The sequence below is a fragment of the Pleurodeles waltl genome, chromosome 2_2 (genome assembly GCF_031143425.1).
Source record: "Pleurodeles waltl isolate 20211129_DDA chromosome 2_2, aPleWal1.hap1.20221129, whole genome shotgun sequence".
Classification (NCBI taxonomy): Eukaryota; Metazoa; Chordata; class Amphibia; order Caudata; family Salamandridae; genus Pleurodeles; species Pleurodeles waltl.
In genome coordinates, this window is record NC_090439.1 from 1,158,790,677 (window position 1) to 1,158,807,910 (window position 17,234).

Sequence of the window (17,234 nt, forward strand, 5' to 3'; positions counted from 1 at the left end):
GTGGCTCTTCATGTCTTCTTAGTATGAAATGAACACCACAAACTTACCATGGAAACCAGCTGCACCTCTCAGCCACTGCAATACTAAGGAAGGTCGAACAACATTGAAACTATAAAATTATATCTAATCTCGTGTAGTTGTTTGGTTGAAACCTACCAAACAGCATAGCTGTCTGGTCGCAACGACCTTTTGGAGACAGACAAAAGTTGATCTGAAACTCAGCTCCGCCTATTGCTAAATATTGGATTTCTGTTTCGCCACTCTTATGTCCTTGCTTTCTATTTCTTAGTTATATTTTAGCCCGTCCAGATTTGTTTGTCTCTTCTGTGTAACTTAACTTGTTAACTACTTCTCTGTTCTCTGATTGGCTCCTTCTAAGCTTCCACCAGTGTCTGCTTTACAAGAAGTATTGCTCTCTTTTTTGTGAAACACCCCATGAGCGTGCATGTGTTTTCCAGCTGTCACAATGTCTGCTCTCTGCGCATCCTAAGCGCTCCCCAATGTTTTCTCTCCCATGTTCCTCTCTCCCATACACATGCCCCATCCTCTCTCACCCCTGTCATTCTTTCCCCACCCTTCTCCTTCCATGTTGCTTCATCCCCACCATGTGCTTCTATCCTACCCATCTCTGTCAGCAACAGGAAGGGAGCTGTGACTGGGGTTGTATCTGCATATCAAAAGAGGCTTGTGGCTCCCACCCTCCATTCCCACTTCAAAGGAGCCTGTAATGTTCTTTGGCTTTGTACCCAAGTTTTCTAAAATGGAGTCCTGGGTCTATGCAGTCCGGCACAACACATAATGCACGAGGCACTGTGACTCGTGCACACAGCACAAACATACGTGCACCATGCATGCCTCATATAAATGAAGTGAGGGCCCTGGGACAAGGCAACTGGTAGAACTTTTTAACCAAGAAAAGTTGGTAGGCAACTTTCCATCTGACAGCAACTGGTAAATAGGCATCTGCTCCTGCTCCCACCATCAGTAGCTGCCCCCACTGTCAGTTCTTCTCGTCCCGATGAAATGACAGAAGTCACTTAAGGAAATGCTCCTCCTGACCGCAGTCATGTTCAGAGTCTAAGACCACGTCACACATGGCCTTCAGTGTACATGTTTGATTGTCTTGAGTACTAAGGTGAAAAATCAAAACACGACAAAGAGCTTCTGCAAGAGGAACGGTGATCAGGGATGCTGACTGGACCAAGCTTTGAAAGGGAGCATTTCCATACCATCAAGATGTCATTGTTACAGTTTGCTCTAGGGTACAACTCAGAGATAAGGGCCCATATTCATACTTTTTTAGAGTCGCATTTGCGCCGCTTTTTGACGCAAAAACGGGGCAAACTTGCAAAATACAATTGTATTTTGCAAGTTTGCGCCGCTTTTGCGTCACAAAATGACTCAAGTGCGGCGCTAAAAAAGTATAAATATGGGAGACATTTTGTATCAGGCACATCCAGATTGGCAATTTCACTCCATCCGAGGTCTCTTCAAGGGGAAAAGCAGGGTTGCATATTGCATATTGTTAAAAGGTCCTTGGTGGTCACACACCCTGTGATTTTGGCAGTTGTATGGATTTTGGCAGCCTAAGGGCTTTGTATATCTGTCTCTTAGTTATTCTATAAATGCTTTAACCCAGCTCTGTCAAGTACCACGCAACTAGTAAGATTAACGAATATCATAATATTTTCACTTTACAGCAAGGTGATATTGAGTGATGCATATCTGTTTTGTTCAGTAAGCAGCATGACAGTGATCCAGCACGCCTTTCTGTACCTGTAGGCTCTGGTGTAGTCGTCAAACAAGTTGTATCACTGGTCTTATGCAATTTTTATTATTGCCTGGAAGTGCATGGCAGGAGCACGCATTAGCACCAAAATTCAATTTAAATTAAACCACTATGGCTCCACAAAAACAACAGAGAGGATGATGTCCAAACCACGAAGGTTTATTAGAAGGTTACAGGATTCAATAAATCTATAAAACAGTTTATCAAATAGGCATATATATCAATTTGCAAATGCAGCACATCGCTAAAACTAACAACATTAGCTCGAAAGATCTTTCCTCCGCCTCCCCTGGATGCAGCCAATCAGGTGGCGCCATCTTGTGGCACCAGGTATACTCCTCATTTCCGGACAACCACGTTTGTCTTGTCTGACCGGTACAGAAGGCTTTTTCTTATCTCAAGGTACCATATACAACAGAACAAGTATCTGATTAACTTGAAATAAAACTTCTTAAACAAATAAAGAACAATTTCGTCTAACTAACAAGAATGGTAAGGCACATGCAAAGAAAGGCTAAAAAATGTGTCAGGCGCATGGAAACCAACAGTACACTTCATAAAGAAATATTTTGAGATGTTCTGGCCTACTCGAAGTTAAGTCAATATCAAGAAAGTCTCAGTTAAATGGATTCACTCATGTCATAACAATTCATTGATTATAATTTGATTATAAAATTAGCTTTTTGTATCTAGATATTCTGCCGCACGTTAGCACACAGATTAACGTATCAGCATATTGATTAATTTACAATTAGTAATTTAAGGAGCGTTAAGACTATGCTGCTCCAGCAGTGCTTTGTTTACCCTCTCTCTTTACGTTTCCTCAGAAAATGGGTCCCGCCCCTGCTACAAGCAGCCAATCAGTATGATCAGTGGCCTGCCTCTCTGTCGTCTCATCTGCCTCCCCCTGTTTTCCTGGACTGAGTCTCTGCTCCCTTGGGAGCCTCGGGTGCAGAGTGTGAGATGCCAGCCCATGCTCTAGGTTTGTGCTGTGCCAGGGCAGGTCCCCGAGTGGCTTTTGCCTCTGAGCCTCTATCACACGGTGTCCTCAGCCCTATCAGGCAGATTTCGACTTCTCTGACCTTCACAGCTTGGTTCCTGTTCCTCGTGCCTGCTGCAGGCCTCCTCTGTTCTGGGGCAGAAGTTACTGCCCCTCTCCCGCCTGCGCATGCCATCCCTCCGCCCCTCCACCCTTCCTGGCATCCTAGATGTGGCCAGTTCAAGCAGGCTAGCTGACTTCATCTCTAAAGAGAATCACACCAGTAGAGTGTGCTGCAATAGCAAACTGTGCAGGAGGCCACGGGTGACGGCACTGGTGAAAGGTGCGTGGATGCAAGGTACTGTAAGAAGCGAGTACAGAAGCGCTTCCATACAAGGTACTGTCAGATGAAAGTACAGAAGAGGTTCAGTGCAAGGTACGGTAAGAAGCAAGCACAGAAGTGCCTTGATGCAAGGTATTGTAAGAAGCAACTACAGAAGCGCTTCCATACAAGGTACTGTAAGAAAAAGGTACATAAGCACCTCAATACAAAGTACTGTAAGAAGAAAGTACAGAAGCGCCTCAATGCAAGGTACGATAAGAAGCAAGCACAGAAGTGCCTTGATGCAAGGTATTGTAAGAAGCGAGTACAGAAGCGCTTCCATACAAGGTACTGTAAGAAAAAGGTACATAAGCACCTCAATACAAAGTACTGTAAGAAGAAAGTACAGAAGCGCCTCAATGCAAGGTACGATAAGAAGCAAGCACAGAAGCGCCTTGATGCAAGGTATTGTAAGAAGCAAGTACAGAAGCGCTTCCATACAAGGTACTGTCAGATGAAAGTACAGAAGCGGTTCAATGCAAGGTACGATAAGAAGCAAGCACAGAAGTGCCTTGATGCAAGGTATTGTAAGAAGCAAGTACAGAAGCGCTTCCATACAAGGTACTGTAAGAAAAAGGTACATAAGCACCTCAATACAAAGTACTGTAAGAAGAAAGTACAGAAGCGCCTCAATGCAAGGTACCGTAAGAAGCAAGTACAGAAGCGCTTTGATGCAAGGTACAGTAAGAAGCAAGCACAGAAGTGCCTTGATGCAAGGTATTGTAAGAAGCAAGTACAGAAGCGCTTCCATACAAGGTACTGTAAGAAAAAGGTACATAAGCACCTCAATACAAAGTACTGTAAGAAGAAAGTACAGAAGCGCCTCAATGCAAGGTACCGTAAGAAGCAAGTACAGAAGCGCTTTGATGCAAGGTACAGTAAGAAGCAAGCACAGAAGTGCCTTGATGCAAGGTATTGTAAGAAGCGAGTACAGAACCGCTTCCATACAAGGTACTGTCAGATGAAAGTACAGAAGAGGTTCAATGCAAGGTACGGTAAGAAGCAAGCACAGAAGTGTCTTGATGCAAGGTACTGTAAGAAGCGAGTACAGAAGCGCTTCCATACAAGGTACTGTAAGAAAAAGGTACATAAGCACCTCAATACAAAGTACTGTAAGAAGAAAGTACAGAAGCGCCTCAATGCAAGGTACCGTAAGAAGCAAGTACAGAAGCGCTTTGATGCAAGGTACAGTAAGAAGCAAGCACAGAAGTGCCTTGATGCAAGGTATTGTAAGAAGCGAGTACAGAAGCGCTTCCATACAAGGTACTGTCAGATGAAAGTACAGAAGAGGTTCAATGCAAGGTACGGTAAGAAGCAAGCACAGAAGTGCCTTGATGCAAGGTATTGTAAGAAGCGAGTACAGAAGCGCTTCCATACAAGGTACTGTCAGATGAAAGTACAGAAGAGGTTCAATGCAAGGTACGGTAAGAAGCAAGCACAGAAGTGTCTTGATGCAAGGTACTGTAAGAAGCGAGTACAGAAGCGCTTCCATACAAGGTACTGTAAGAAAAAGGTACATAAGCACCTCAATACAAAGTACTGTAAGAAGAAAGTACAGAAGCGCCTCAATGCAAGGTACCGTAAGAAGCAAGTACAGAAGCGCTTTGATGCAAGGTACAGTAAGAAGCAAGTACAGAAGCGCCTTGATGCAAGTTACTGTAAGAAGCGAGTACAGAAGCGCCTCGATGCAAGGTACCGTAAGAAAAAGGTACATAAGCACCTCAATACAAAGTACTGTAAGAAGAAAGTACAGAAGCGCCTCAATGCAAGGTACCGTAAGAAGCAAGTACAGAAGCGCTTTGATGCAAGGTACAGTAAGAAGCAAGTACAGAAGCGCCTTGATGCAAGGTACTGTAAGAAGCGAGTACAGAAGCGCCTCGATGCAAGGTACTGTAAGAAGCAAGTACAGAAGTGCTTTGATGCAAGGTACGGTATGAAGCAAGTACAGAAGTGCCTTGATGCAAGGTACTGTAAGAAGAAAGCACAGAAGCTCTTCGATGCAAGGTACAGTGAGAAGCAAGTACAGAAGCGCCTCAATGCAAGGTACCGTAAGATGCAAGTACAGAATTGCTTTGATGCAAGGTACCGTGAGAAGCAAGTACAGAAGCACCTCGATGCAAGGTTGTCAGGAATAAGGTCATGCGCGGTCCAGGTCCTTCCTGAAACTCCGCTGCGTGGCTCTGCGGCGCTTTATGCGCACCACTTGTTATCCCCTCTTGTTCCAAAGGTTGCCATCAACGTCGTCTGCCCTGTGGCAAAGCTCATAGAGCTGCAGATTCAGGACATTGGTGGACAAGATGCACTTATCAGTGCTATTCCATGAAGGGACTACAATTCCCATGTTTTTAGAGGCAGCAGCCATCTTGGGGTGTGGCAGGCCTATAAAGCCCAGCCACACCCAAGCACGTTGCTCACTATTTTGAAGACTTTGATGCAGTCAGACCTCGTGGGGGTTTCTCTGAAGAAGAGCAGAGTTCCTGGATGGCGAGTGTCATCCAATCGAAGTATCCTTGTTTCCATGGTGAATTCAAAGATAAGTAGGTCGTACTCGTAGCGGTAAGGCCTTGATGAATCCAATTTTGAAGGAAGTCGTTTCTTCCAGAGGTAAAGCGCTCTTTGCACGGCAATTCAAGTGTTTCGGTTCACAGTTGTAAAGCGCTCTTGGCACGACAATTCAGGTGCTTCAGTCCACAGTTGTAAAGCGCTCTTGGCACGACGATTCAGGTGCTTCAGTCCACAGTTGTAAAGCGCTCTTGGCACGACAATTCAGGCGCTTCAGTCCACAGTTGTAAAGAGCTCTTGGCACAACAATTCAGGCATTTCACTCCACAGTTGTAAAGCGCTCTTGGCACGACAATTCAGGCACTTTAGTCCACAGTTGTAAAGCGCTCTTGACACGACAATTCAGGCACTTTAGTCCACAGTTGTAAAGCGCTCTTGACACGACAATTCAGGCGCTTAAGTCCACAGTTGTAAAGCGCTCGTGGCACGACAATTCAGGCGCTTCAGTTCACAGATGTAAAGCGCTCTTGGCATGACAATTAGAGCGCTTCAATCCACATGAGTAAAAGGCTCTGGGCACAACAATCAAAGTGATTCAGGCCACATGAGTAAAAGTGCTTCAAGTTCAGTGAGTAAAAACTTTTTTGACCTTTATAGTTGTGAATGTGAAAGTATTTCTGGAGATACGCAAATCATAGTTTTCATTGATTTCTGGAAGGCATAATATGTGAAAAGCATATTTAATTCTTTGAGATTTTCTAGTTCATGATCAAAGGTTTATATTATGAATGCATAAATGTTACAGGACTGATATTCTGAGTTTAATCATAATCCAAAGTTCTTGCCGTCTCTTGCTTCAGGGGTCGTAGTTTATTTTTGTTCCATGATTCAAAGAAGGGGCCTTGCCCTCATTTCAAAAGGGGTCTCCATTTGATATCGGAGACGCATTTAATCAAGAGTCTATTGATGAGTTTTATTTCTATGAATGAGTAAGTGCATATTTGTTCTAACCTTTTCTTTTCAGATCTCTCTCCCTGCTGTTCCCTACCCTAATTCCCTTCCCCCCGACTGGCTTCATCATATCTCTGTGCTATAATAGCTTTCTGAGTTGGTGACGCTGGAAGGTGGGCCTTTTGTTCAGCAACGTGCAGATCCAGAGGAAAGGACACTGTGAGAAAGGTACTGTAAGGAGCAAGTACCGAATCTCTTCGATGCAAGGTACTGTAAGAAGCAAGTACAGAAGTGCCTTGATGCAAGGTACTGTAAGAAAAAAGTACAGAAGTGCCTCAATACAAAGTACTGTAAGAAGAAAGTACAGAAGCACCTCAATACAAGGTACCGTAAGAAGCAAGTACAGAAGCGCCTCAATGAAAGGTACTGTAAGAAGGAAGTACAGAAGCGCTTCGATGCAAGGTACTGTAAGAAGCAAGTACAGAAGCGCCTTAATGCAAGGTACCATAAGAAGCAAGTACAGAAGCGCCTTGATGCAAGGTACTGTAAGAAGCAAGTACAGAAGTGCTTGATACAAGGTACTGTAAGAAGCAAGTACAGAAGTGAACGATGCAAGGTACGGTAAGAAGAAAGCACAGAAGCACGTTCATGCAAGGTCGTGTAAGAAGCAGGTACAGAAGTGCCTTGATGGAAGGTACTGTAAGAAGCAAGCACAGAGGCGCTTTGATACAAGTTACTATAAGAAGCAAGTACAGAAATGCCTTGATGCAAGTTACTGTAAGAAGCAAGTACAGAAGCGCCTCGATGCAAGGTACTGTAAGAAGAAAGTACAGAAGCGCCTTAATACAAGGCACTGTAAGAAGTAGGTACAGAAGTGCCTAGATGCAAGGTACCGTAAGAAGCATGTACAGAAGCGCCTCGATGCGAGGTACTGTAAGAAGGAAGTACAGAAGTTCTTTGATGCAAGGTACTGTAAGAAAAAAGTACAGAAGTGCCTCAATACAAAGTACTGTAAGAAGAAAGTACAGAAGCACCTCAATACAAGGTACCGTAAGAAGCAAGTACAGAAGCGCCTCAATGAAAGGTACCATAAGAAGCAAGTACAGAAGCACCTCAATGCAAGGTACTGTAAGAAGGAAGTACAGAAGCGTTTCGATGCAAGGTACTGTAAGAAGCAAGTACAGAAGCGCCTTAATGCAAGGTACCATAAGAAGCAAGTACAGAAGCGCCTTGATGCAAGGTACTGTAAGAAGCAAGTACAGAAGTGCTTGATACAAGGTACTGTAAGAAGCAAGTACAGAAGTGCACGATGCAAGGTACGGTAAGAAGAAAGCACAGAAGCACGTTCATGCAAGGTCGTGTAAGAAGCAGGTACAGAAGTGCCTTGATGCAAGGTACTGTAAGAAGCAAGCACAGAGGCGCTTTGATACAAGTTACTATAAGAAGCAAGTACAGAAATGCCTTGATGCAAGTTACTGTAAGAAGCAAGTACAGAAGCGCCTCGATGCAAGGTACTGTAAGAAGAAAGTACAGAAGCGCCTTAATACAAGGCACTGTAAGAAGCAGGTACAGAAGTGCCTCGATGCAAGGTACCGTAAGAAGCATGTACAGAAGCGCCTCGATACGAGGTACTGTAAGAAGGAAGTACAGAAGTTCTTTGATGCAAGGTACAGTAAGAAGGAAGTACAGAAGAGCCTCAATGCAAGGTACTGTCAGAAGCAAGCCCAGAAGAGCCTCGATGCAAGGGACTGTAAGAAGCAAGTACAGAAGCGCCTCGATACAAGGTACTGTAAGAAGCAGGTACAGAAGTGCCTTGATGCAAGGTACTGTAAGAAGCAAGCACAGAGGCGCTTTGATACAAGATACTGTAAGAAGCAAGTACAGAAGTGCCTTGATGCAAGGTACTGTAAGAAGAAAGTACAGAAGCACCTCAATACAAGGCACTGTAACAAGCAGGTACAGAAGTGCCTCGAAGCAAGGTACTGTAAGAAGCAAGCACAGAAGCACCTTGCTGCAAGGTACTGTAAGAAGCAAGTACAGAAGTGCCTAGATGCAAAGCACTGTAAGAAGAAATTACAGAAGCGCCTCGATACAGGGCAATGTAAGAAGCTCAGAAGACCTCCCTCATTACTACGAAAAGAGTGATTTTCAGTTATCATAGAAGCCAAGTGGCTGTGCCATGTGTGCCACTTTCAGCCGGGCTGTGCCATGTTTGACAACTTCTGCAAGTACAGAGCCATGTCTGACACCTTTACACTGCACTTAACAGAACCTATCTTACATGAACACACTGTACTATACAAAACAGTTGCCAATACAGCACTTATCTGGAAGGCGCACACTGTACTGTCTGCATTAGGTGGCACCCATCTCAAAGGTCTGAACTGTATCTTACACTGCACTAAATAGCGGCTACCTGAAAGGAGCACACTGTAATGTATAATATACTGTCCTTTAGAGCACATACCAACTTGAATAGATCACACTGTTCTTTACTGTACTGCACTAGACAGCACCCATCTGAAGGAGCAGAGATGTGCTTTATAATAAGTTTTATTGTTGAAGTAACATCAGAAACACAAGGTGCTACTTAAGGAAGATGTGGTGCATGGAGTCCAGTAGAAACAAGATCTTGTCAGTACACTGCACTTCAGAGTACAATGCAGTGTGCTTGAGAGCCTCCTGTAGTAAACAGAACACTGCACTAGATGATAGACCGCACTACACTGCTCGCTGTACTACAGACTTTGGTGCTAGCACCAACAGAACCAAAGGAGTGCTTCACCATTGTGAAAGATTTCACCTCACCAACACTGTTCACAGGACCTCTGCTACAATCTCTCTCAGTTCTTTTGCAGCAAGATGACCACCATATACAGTTGATTTGACCTTCAAATGACCTGTCAGAACTCGCTACCTGAGTCTCTAGCTCGCCCAAAGAAGTGGCCCTGACCACATGTCTGACCATCACAATTGATAAAACCCTGGCCACCATACAATCTATCCACTCCGGGGCTCCTTTCGACCCCTGCCTCCACCATGCCTTCATCAAACGACTTTAACACAGCACTCACACCCATACTGGATGCCAACTCCCTACTGCTGTACCAGGCCAGATACTTAGAGAAACTCCTCAACAGACGCCTCACCAACCACCTCATTGACGAGCAACACCTCAATATAAACAGCCTTGATTCAGACACAACTACAGCACAGACACAACTCTTGTCACCACTATAGCTGACATCTGCAAAATCCTTGACTGAAGAGACACATCTATCCTCATCCTACAGGACCTTCCTGCAGCATTCAACACCATGTGCACCTCATCCTCATCCGATGTCTGCATGACATTGGCTGAAATCGTCAGTCAGATCACTCCCCTACTCATCATGGCAGTGAAAGGGTGCATGCCCCTTTTCACTCAGGCTGCAATGGCAGTCCTGCAGAAGCCTTTGCATGGGCTCCCTATGGGTGGCAAAATATATGCTGCAGCCCACAGGGATCCCCTGGGACCCCAATGCCCTGGGTACCTAGCTACCATATACTAGGGACTTACTAGGGGGCACCGGTATGCCAATTGTGGGTGAAATACTGAGTTACCAGTATGCAACAACCAAATTTAAGGAAGAGAGCATAACTACTGGGGTCCCGGTTAGCAGGATGCCAGTAGACACAGTCAAACACACTGACAAACAGGCCAAAAGTGGGGGTAACCAAGCAAGAAAGAGGATATTTTCCTACATTATCCAGCTGTGTAAAGATTGGGAAATTGTAGATAGGTGATAGAACATGTTCATTTTGTTGTAGAATGGTTTGGTGCCCTGGTTAGACAAGTGAGTCTACATCTTGTAGCAATGTTGAAATATATTAAATTGTTTTATATACTATTTATATTTTATTATACAATTTTAATGTGATGTATCATATGTATGCTTGTACGCCAAAGTGCCAAAATAATTTTTTTTTTCATTTAATTGATTAGGACAATATTTAATGGTGCGTATTGAATGTTATCTTAAAAATTAGTTTGAACTTGGGGAGTTTGGTCTTGATAATACAGATTGTGATTTACCTATACTTGTTATACTGGTTTATGATGTTATAAGCTATCATACTAGGTGGTCCACTCAATGTAAAATAGAGTTGATGAAACAAATAATGAGAAGATATACGTCCATATAGACATTGTACTGGTAGAGAAATGGGGAGTTTGGTGATGGTGTAATGCACAGTACAACTTCCTTTAGGTCGCATGCTTGTCTGGTTGTGTGCTGCTAGATGATTCAATTTCTTGTAAATATATCCTTTTATCAACTATGTGATTTTTCATAATTTGTGTGATTTTATTGTGTTTGTTGTATTTTATGTTTTTGACAGCCCTGAAGAAGTTCCTTTGCTACTGGAACGAAACACATTTCTGAAATTACTGAACAAATTAAAGACATTCATCTCGCCTATGAATTGTCTTCATATATTTGGACTGTAGCAGCCTTGTCCTATCCTGTGCACTACTAGACCTGTTGGCTGTAGCTTGCACTCGACGTCCAACTGACTTCATGCTGGAGATATGAATGGGAGTTCAGTGTCATGGACCAATGCATATACCAGAACGCACAGCACATGGCACTTCATTGTTGTATTACTTTTAGGTAGTCAGCCGCTGCCCCAAGAATTCTTTAAGCAATTGGTATTTTAACAACAGATTCAATGATCTATCCTGTACAACTGGCATCATAGTGGAGACATGAAAGATTCATGATTTGGACGCTGACCGTCTCTCTCTGTGGGACTGGTGTGGTAGCCATTCGTAAGAGTATGTACTGAGCAACAGTAAAGTGACAGTTTGCCTGTTGAGGATAATGGATGAGACAGGAAAGTGGCCATTATAAATTATTTTCTTTTTTTAAGTTAATTTCAGAAAGGCAGCACTTTGAAAGGGTTCTCATTGTGGGGTTCAGACACATCTGTTTCCTGACTGATCATGATATTTTAGTAATCCGATGATTCCAATAACCATCAATTTTAAGTACTGCACTCATTGCAATGGTTTTTATTAAACCAACAATAAAATGTTTTGGACCCTTTTCTGACGGCAGTAGTGTACAACTTGACATTTCTGGAATAACTCTTCCAATACATCTGAAATTTGGAATAAATGACAGATAACTACATTTGCCTGTGTACCTTTCTCATTTTCATGTAAATTGCTTCATGTATTAAGATTTTGGAATGGTTAACCCTGGGAGCTGGGCACCTGTAAACCTGGAACAACTTTGAGTGCAGCAATACATACCACAACAGTTCTGAGTGGTGTTGGAGGGAAGAATCCATCCTTGCATGACCTGGACATGTTCTGAGTAAAGGAAGTTGTAGCTACATTCTGTACCGTTTACACCAATGGTGTGTCACTAAGTCAATGGTGGTGCGCATGTTCAGGACCCTCAGTGTACATCTGCCTGAGGGCCCAATTTATATTTTGCCATTGCAGTCGTTTCAGAGGTTTATTTCTGCCCTACTTTCTTGCAGTGTACATCTCTTCTCATTTATACATAGGGTGGGTAAATCGCTGTCCGTTGTGTTGGAGGGAGATCCGTTGTCCTAGTGGGACTACCACATATTCAGTGATTAATCTTCTGCTGGAGTATAACACTCTATTGGCATGGGTGTTCTGGGATTTATATATTACCGTTGGAGAAGCGGGCTTCGGACGGTGTAGCATAGGATGAAATACGCAATGGAATTTGATTTCCGTGGTATAGCATTGCATTTGATTGACGGAGGTTGAAGTTAGACTCTTGATACTAATGTCCTAAGTAATCACATCTTCTGAGCACAGTATATACCACACCCCATGCTACACCATCATCCTTTGCTCAAATCAGGCAGCAGCAAATATTGATTTTGGGTACAAACCATTAGATATACCTTTTGCAAAAGTTTTAATGTTTTCCCCGGTCTAAATTATTTTCTTCCCTTCTTTAAACAACCATATTTTAACTTCTTTTCAACCATGATTTGGAGAAGAAAGTCCAGATCTACAGACACGGAATTGACAGCCATGGTGGATGAAATCATTAGGGTAGAACCTCACTTGCTTAAATCACTTGTCAAATTTAGAACTATTAGACAGAAAAGGCAAATGTGGAACAGAATTGTCTCAAGAGTTAATGCTGTATCTAACAACAGGAATCATAGGAGGAAATTAGGAAGCGCTGGGATGATCTGCGGTAAAATGTCAGATCTCTGGCCTCCAAAGCCCAGATAGCAGCCAAGCAGACTGGTGGTGGTTTTCCCAGGCCTATGCAGCTCGTGCCCTGAGAGGGAAAGATGTAGGGGATCCTACACACTGAAGGCTTTTCAGGAATCCCAGGTAGAGTGGAAACAGGTAAGTAAAAGCACACTGCAGTCACTAATTTGTAAATTGTTAATGCCCCAGAAATCAATGTCAATTGTGTCTTGTAACTAGAAAGTCCTGAATTAAACACAGCAAATGTTAAAAAAGATATCTATATTAATATCAGCACTGTGAGGGCCACTCTAGTTTAATAAACTGTAATGTTGCTAGGAGAATTAACCTAACCTTTACATTTGGAACCCGGATTACACAGTGGCATGATAATGTACCGGAGGTGCTATGTTTCAGACATTCATCTGACAAGTATCCATTGTATGGCCTGGTATTTAACACAAACTACTGTAAAGCTGATCCACCACTTTGTACACGCTGTCTACACATTATAACTATCATGAAGAACAATGTAACATTTCTCTTTAAAAGTCAGTAGGTAAGTCATACTTTAACTGTTGTAGTCAAATCTTTAATAACAGTCTCTCACATGGTTTCACCTTCTTCATCCAGTCCACAGAACCTGATATGGAGAGGCCCGTATGACCAAGTAAACCATACTTTGCTACTCACATCTAGAATGCTTGTGGATTTTTCTAATATGATGGTGACAGTACTGATGAAACATTTCGAACAAACAAATATCAGTTATGTACTTTGAAAAAATGTACTGGGTGTACCAATTGGCTGGACATGAAAAGCTACTAGTGTGCTAGCAGCACTATATCTCACACACACTGTGTGTCCCTCTAAAATTGCTGTGTCTAAGCCCTAGCAGTCTGTAGGCGTACTCTCAATTCACCAATGAGGTAATATTTTAAAAAATATGGAGTCATCCATTGGTGCAGTAGCCAACAACAGCTACACTCTTAGTGGCCATTTATTCCAGCTACCATGGATGATCAAGGCGTGTTCATGCCAAAATGCGTTGGGTTTTGTTTTGCATGTTTGCGCTGTAATAAACTATTTTCATGATGATTTGGATTTGGCGGATTAGTGCCATTGGTTTGCATGTCTCGCCGCTAAGTGGAGGGAGTGATTTTGGAACTTTGCAACCATTTACAAGTATTTCATTGGCTGTGCAATTTTGATCTCATGCATTGTAAAAAGACAATGACCTACCTGTATGATATACTTCATAGTACAAAAAATGAAAATTCTAGTTCATAATGAGCTCTCAAAATTTGAAAGCTTTCCATGTCACTGATTGGGCATGACAGATACTTGTGATGTAGTAAAATAAATCTGTCACTACTTCAGAAGAACTTGGAAGTGTACAGTGATTTTTAAACAATCATGAAGTGAAATCACATAATCATAGATAGTGAACAAACTAACATGTAAAGCAAAGTCTTGGTCAAAATAGGAGTTAGTATGTAAGCCTAATGATTTTACAAATTCTGATTTTAGCATCAGTATTGTACCATTACAGGCAGATATACTAACAATGATCATGTATTTTCCTATTGTAGGGCCAGTTCCTACATCAGAAGGCCCTGAAGCCACTTCATCAACTACTATCACAGTAACAACTCCCGTCAAGCCTCAGTGAGGATGCAACTCCTGCTGGTCCTGATCTGGATAAGGAGCAGTCTGCTCCATCCGGTGTATCTGGGAAGATAACTAGGGTGAGTTTCATTCTGCCCACCATACCATCTACAACCATTGTTGTGTTTTCATAGAACTCTTAGCATGGAGGTAAGACTGCTTGGTTTTGAGCTGCAGCACCACCAAATGTGGGTGACTGAGTCAGTCCCACACCAAATGGAAATCGTCAGCCTGGCCTTCTCGGCTAGCTAACCGGGCCTTGCCAAAACCTACAAAGTAAAGGTGATTTGTGGCAGCCTGATGCATGACACTTAGGGCCTGATTCTAACTTTGGAGGACGGTGTTAAACCGTCCCAAAAGTGGCGGATATACCACCTACCGTATTACGAGTTCCATAGGATATAATGGACTCGTAATACGGTAGGTGGTATATCCGCCACTTTTGGGACGGTTTAATGGACTCGTAATACGGTAGGTGGTATATCCGCCACTTTTGGGACGGTTTAACACCGTCCTCCAAAGTTAGAATCAGGCCCTTAGACTCCTCAGGGAAATCGTGGTAGAACAGATCATACCCCTTTCTCTCATTTACACAAGTCTCATACAGGCAAAGACAGACAGAGAAATGCTGGACATGTTTCAATGTATTTTATTGAAGCAGCTGCATTCTATGTAAAAAGGTATAAGCTGCGATTATTAGGAAGGTGAAACGTAATATGGTTATGACCATTAAAATAAAACATATAAACAGTCCCAGCATAATAATTCTTACCTACACTTTGAGCATCTGAGAGAGAATAGCAGTGTTAGACATTCTGTAGGCCTTGGCATAGAACTCCGCTTTGCAAGTGGAGTTTGTGGAATACGGGCACTTTGCGCTAAGCCATGCCTTCTTGTTCCTTGTTGTTGTTGTTTGATCTTGTGGATGGCATCCATTTTGTGCATGCGGCTAGTGTCCCTCCCTTTGCTATAGGCTTGCATGTGTTCTTCGTTTGCCATGCCTTCAATCAATCAATCAATCAGTAATTTGTTAAGCCTGCTACTCACCCGGATTTGTCTCAAGGCGCTGGTGGGGGGTGCTACTGCTCGAAGAGCCAGGTCTTGAGGCGCTTCCTGAAGGTCTGGAGGTCCTGGGTCAGACGTAGGTTGGCGGGGACGGAGTTCTAGGTTTTGGCGGCAAGGTGGGAGAACGATCTGCCACCAGTTGTGGTCCGGTGGATGCAGGGGACGGTTGCGAGGGCGAGGTTGGCAGAGCAGAGCTGGCGTGTCTGGATGTGGAATTTGAGACGCTCATTGAGGTAGGCAGGTCCGGCGTCGTGGAGAGCTTTGTGAACGTGGATCAGGAGTTTGAAGACGATCCTTTTGTTGACGGGGAGCCAGTGGAGGTTTCTGAGGTGGGCTGAGATGTGTTTGTGGCGAGGGAGGTTGAGGATGAGTCGTGCTGAGGCGTTCTGGATGCGCTGGAGTTTCTTCTGGAGCTTGGCCGTTGTTCCCGCGTAGAGGGCGTTGCCTTAGTCCAGTCTGCTGCTGACGAGGGTGTGGGTGAACGTTCTTCTGGTTTCCATGGGGATCCATCTGAAGGTCTTGAGGGGCATGCGAAGGGTGTTAAAGAATGAGGATGAGATGGTGTTGACTTGCTGGGTCACAGAGAGCGATGAGTCCAGTATGAAGCTGAGGTTGCGTGCGTGCGTGGGTGGTGGGCGTTGGGGCAGACCCCATGGTGACAGGCCACCAGGAGTCGTCCCAGGCTGATCTGTTGGAGCCGAAGGTGATGATCTCGGTCTTCTCTGAGTTCAGCTTTAGGCAGCTTACTTCCATCCAGTTGGCAATGGCGTGCAGTCTGGTGTGGAGGTTGGTCTTAGTGGTTGCGGGGTCCTCCGTGAGAAAGAGGATGAGCTGAGTGTCGTCTGCGTAGGATACGATGTTGAGGACGTGGGATCGGACGATGTTGGCGAGCGGTGCCATGTAGACATTGAAGAGAGTGGGGCTGAGTGAGGATCCCTGGGGGACTCCGCAGATGGTCTTGGTTGCTTTAGACAGGAACGGGGGGAGGCGGACTCTTTGGGTTCTTCCAGAGAGGAAGGATGTGAGCCAATCCAGGGCTCAGTGGCGGATTCCGGTGTCATAGAGGTGTGTGCGAAGGGTGTTGTGACAGACGGTGTCAAAGGCTTGGGAAAGGTCAAGGAGGATGAGGGCAATGGTTTCACCTTTGTCGAGCCTGCTACTGATGTCGTAAGTGCAAGCGATAAGGGCGGTCTCGGTGCTGTGGTTCTTGCAGAAGCCAGACTGGGAGGTGTTGGGTAGGCTGTTGTCTTCCAAGAAGCAGGATAGTTGGTTGTTGACTATCTTCTTGATGACCTTCGCAGGGAAGGGGAGTAGGGAGATGGGCCGGTAGTTTTTGAGGGCTTCGGGTCGGCTTTGGGCTTTTTGAGCAGGGCGTTGACTTCGGCGTTTTTCCAGCTCTCCGGGAAGATGGCGGTTTCGAAGGAGCTGTTGATGATGGTCTGGAGCTGGGGAGCGATGATTTGGCTGGCTTTATTGAAGACGTGGTGAAGGCAGGGGTCAGCGGGTGAGCCGGAGTGGACAGTGCTCATGGTCTTGGTGGTTTCCTCGTCGTTGGTGGGGGTCCAGGCACTCAGGATGTTGGTGTGGATGGGTGCGTTAGGGTCGACCTTGGCAGTGGTGGTGGTGGAGGACGGCGGTGCGAAGCTGCCATGGATGTCTGTGATCTTGC

General features: G+C 44.3%; 1 protein-coding gene across 1 annotated transcript; it reads left to right on the forward strand.

The window, feature by feature from the left end:
• Positions 1-3,175: 3,175 nt before the first annotated feature.
• Positions 3,176-16,495, forward strand: LOC138278852 (axoneme-associated protein mst101(2)-like). The gene is made up of 5 exons (XM_069219359.1): positions 3,176-5,286; positions 6,871-7,219; positions 7,470-7,843; positions 7,959-8,704; positions 16,323-16,495. The coding sequence occupies exons 1-5, from the start codon at positions 3,176-3,178 to the stop codon at positions 16,493-16,495; spliced, it is 3,753 nt and encodes a 1,250-aa protein (XP_069075460.1).
• Positions 16,496-17,234: the final 739 nt, after the last annotated feature.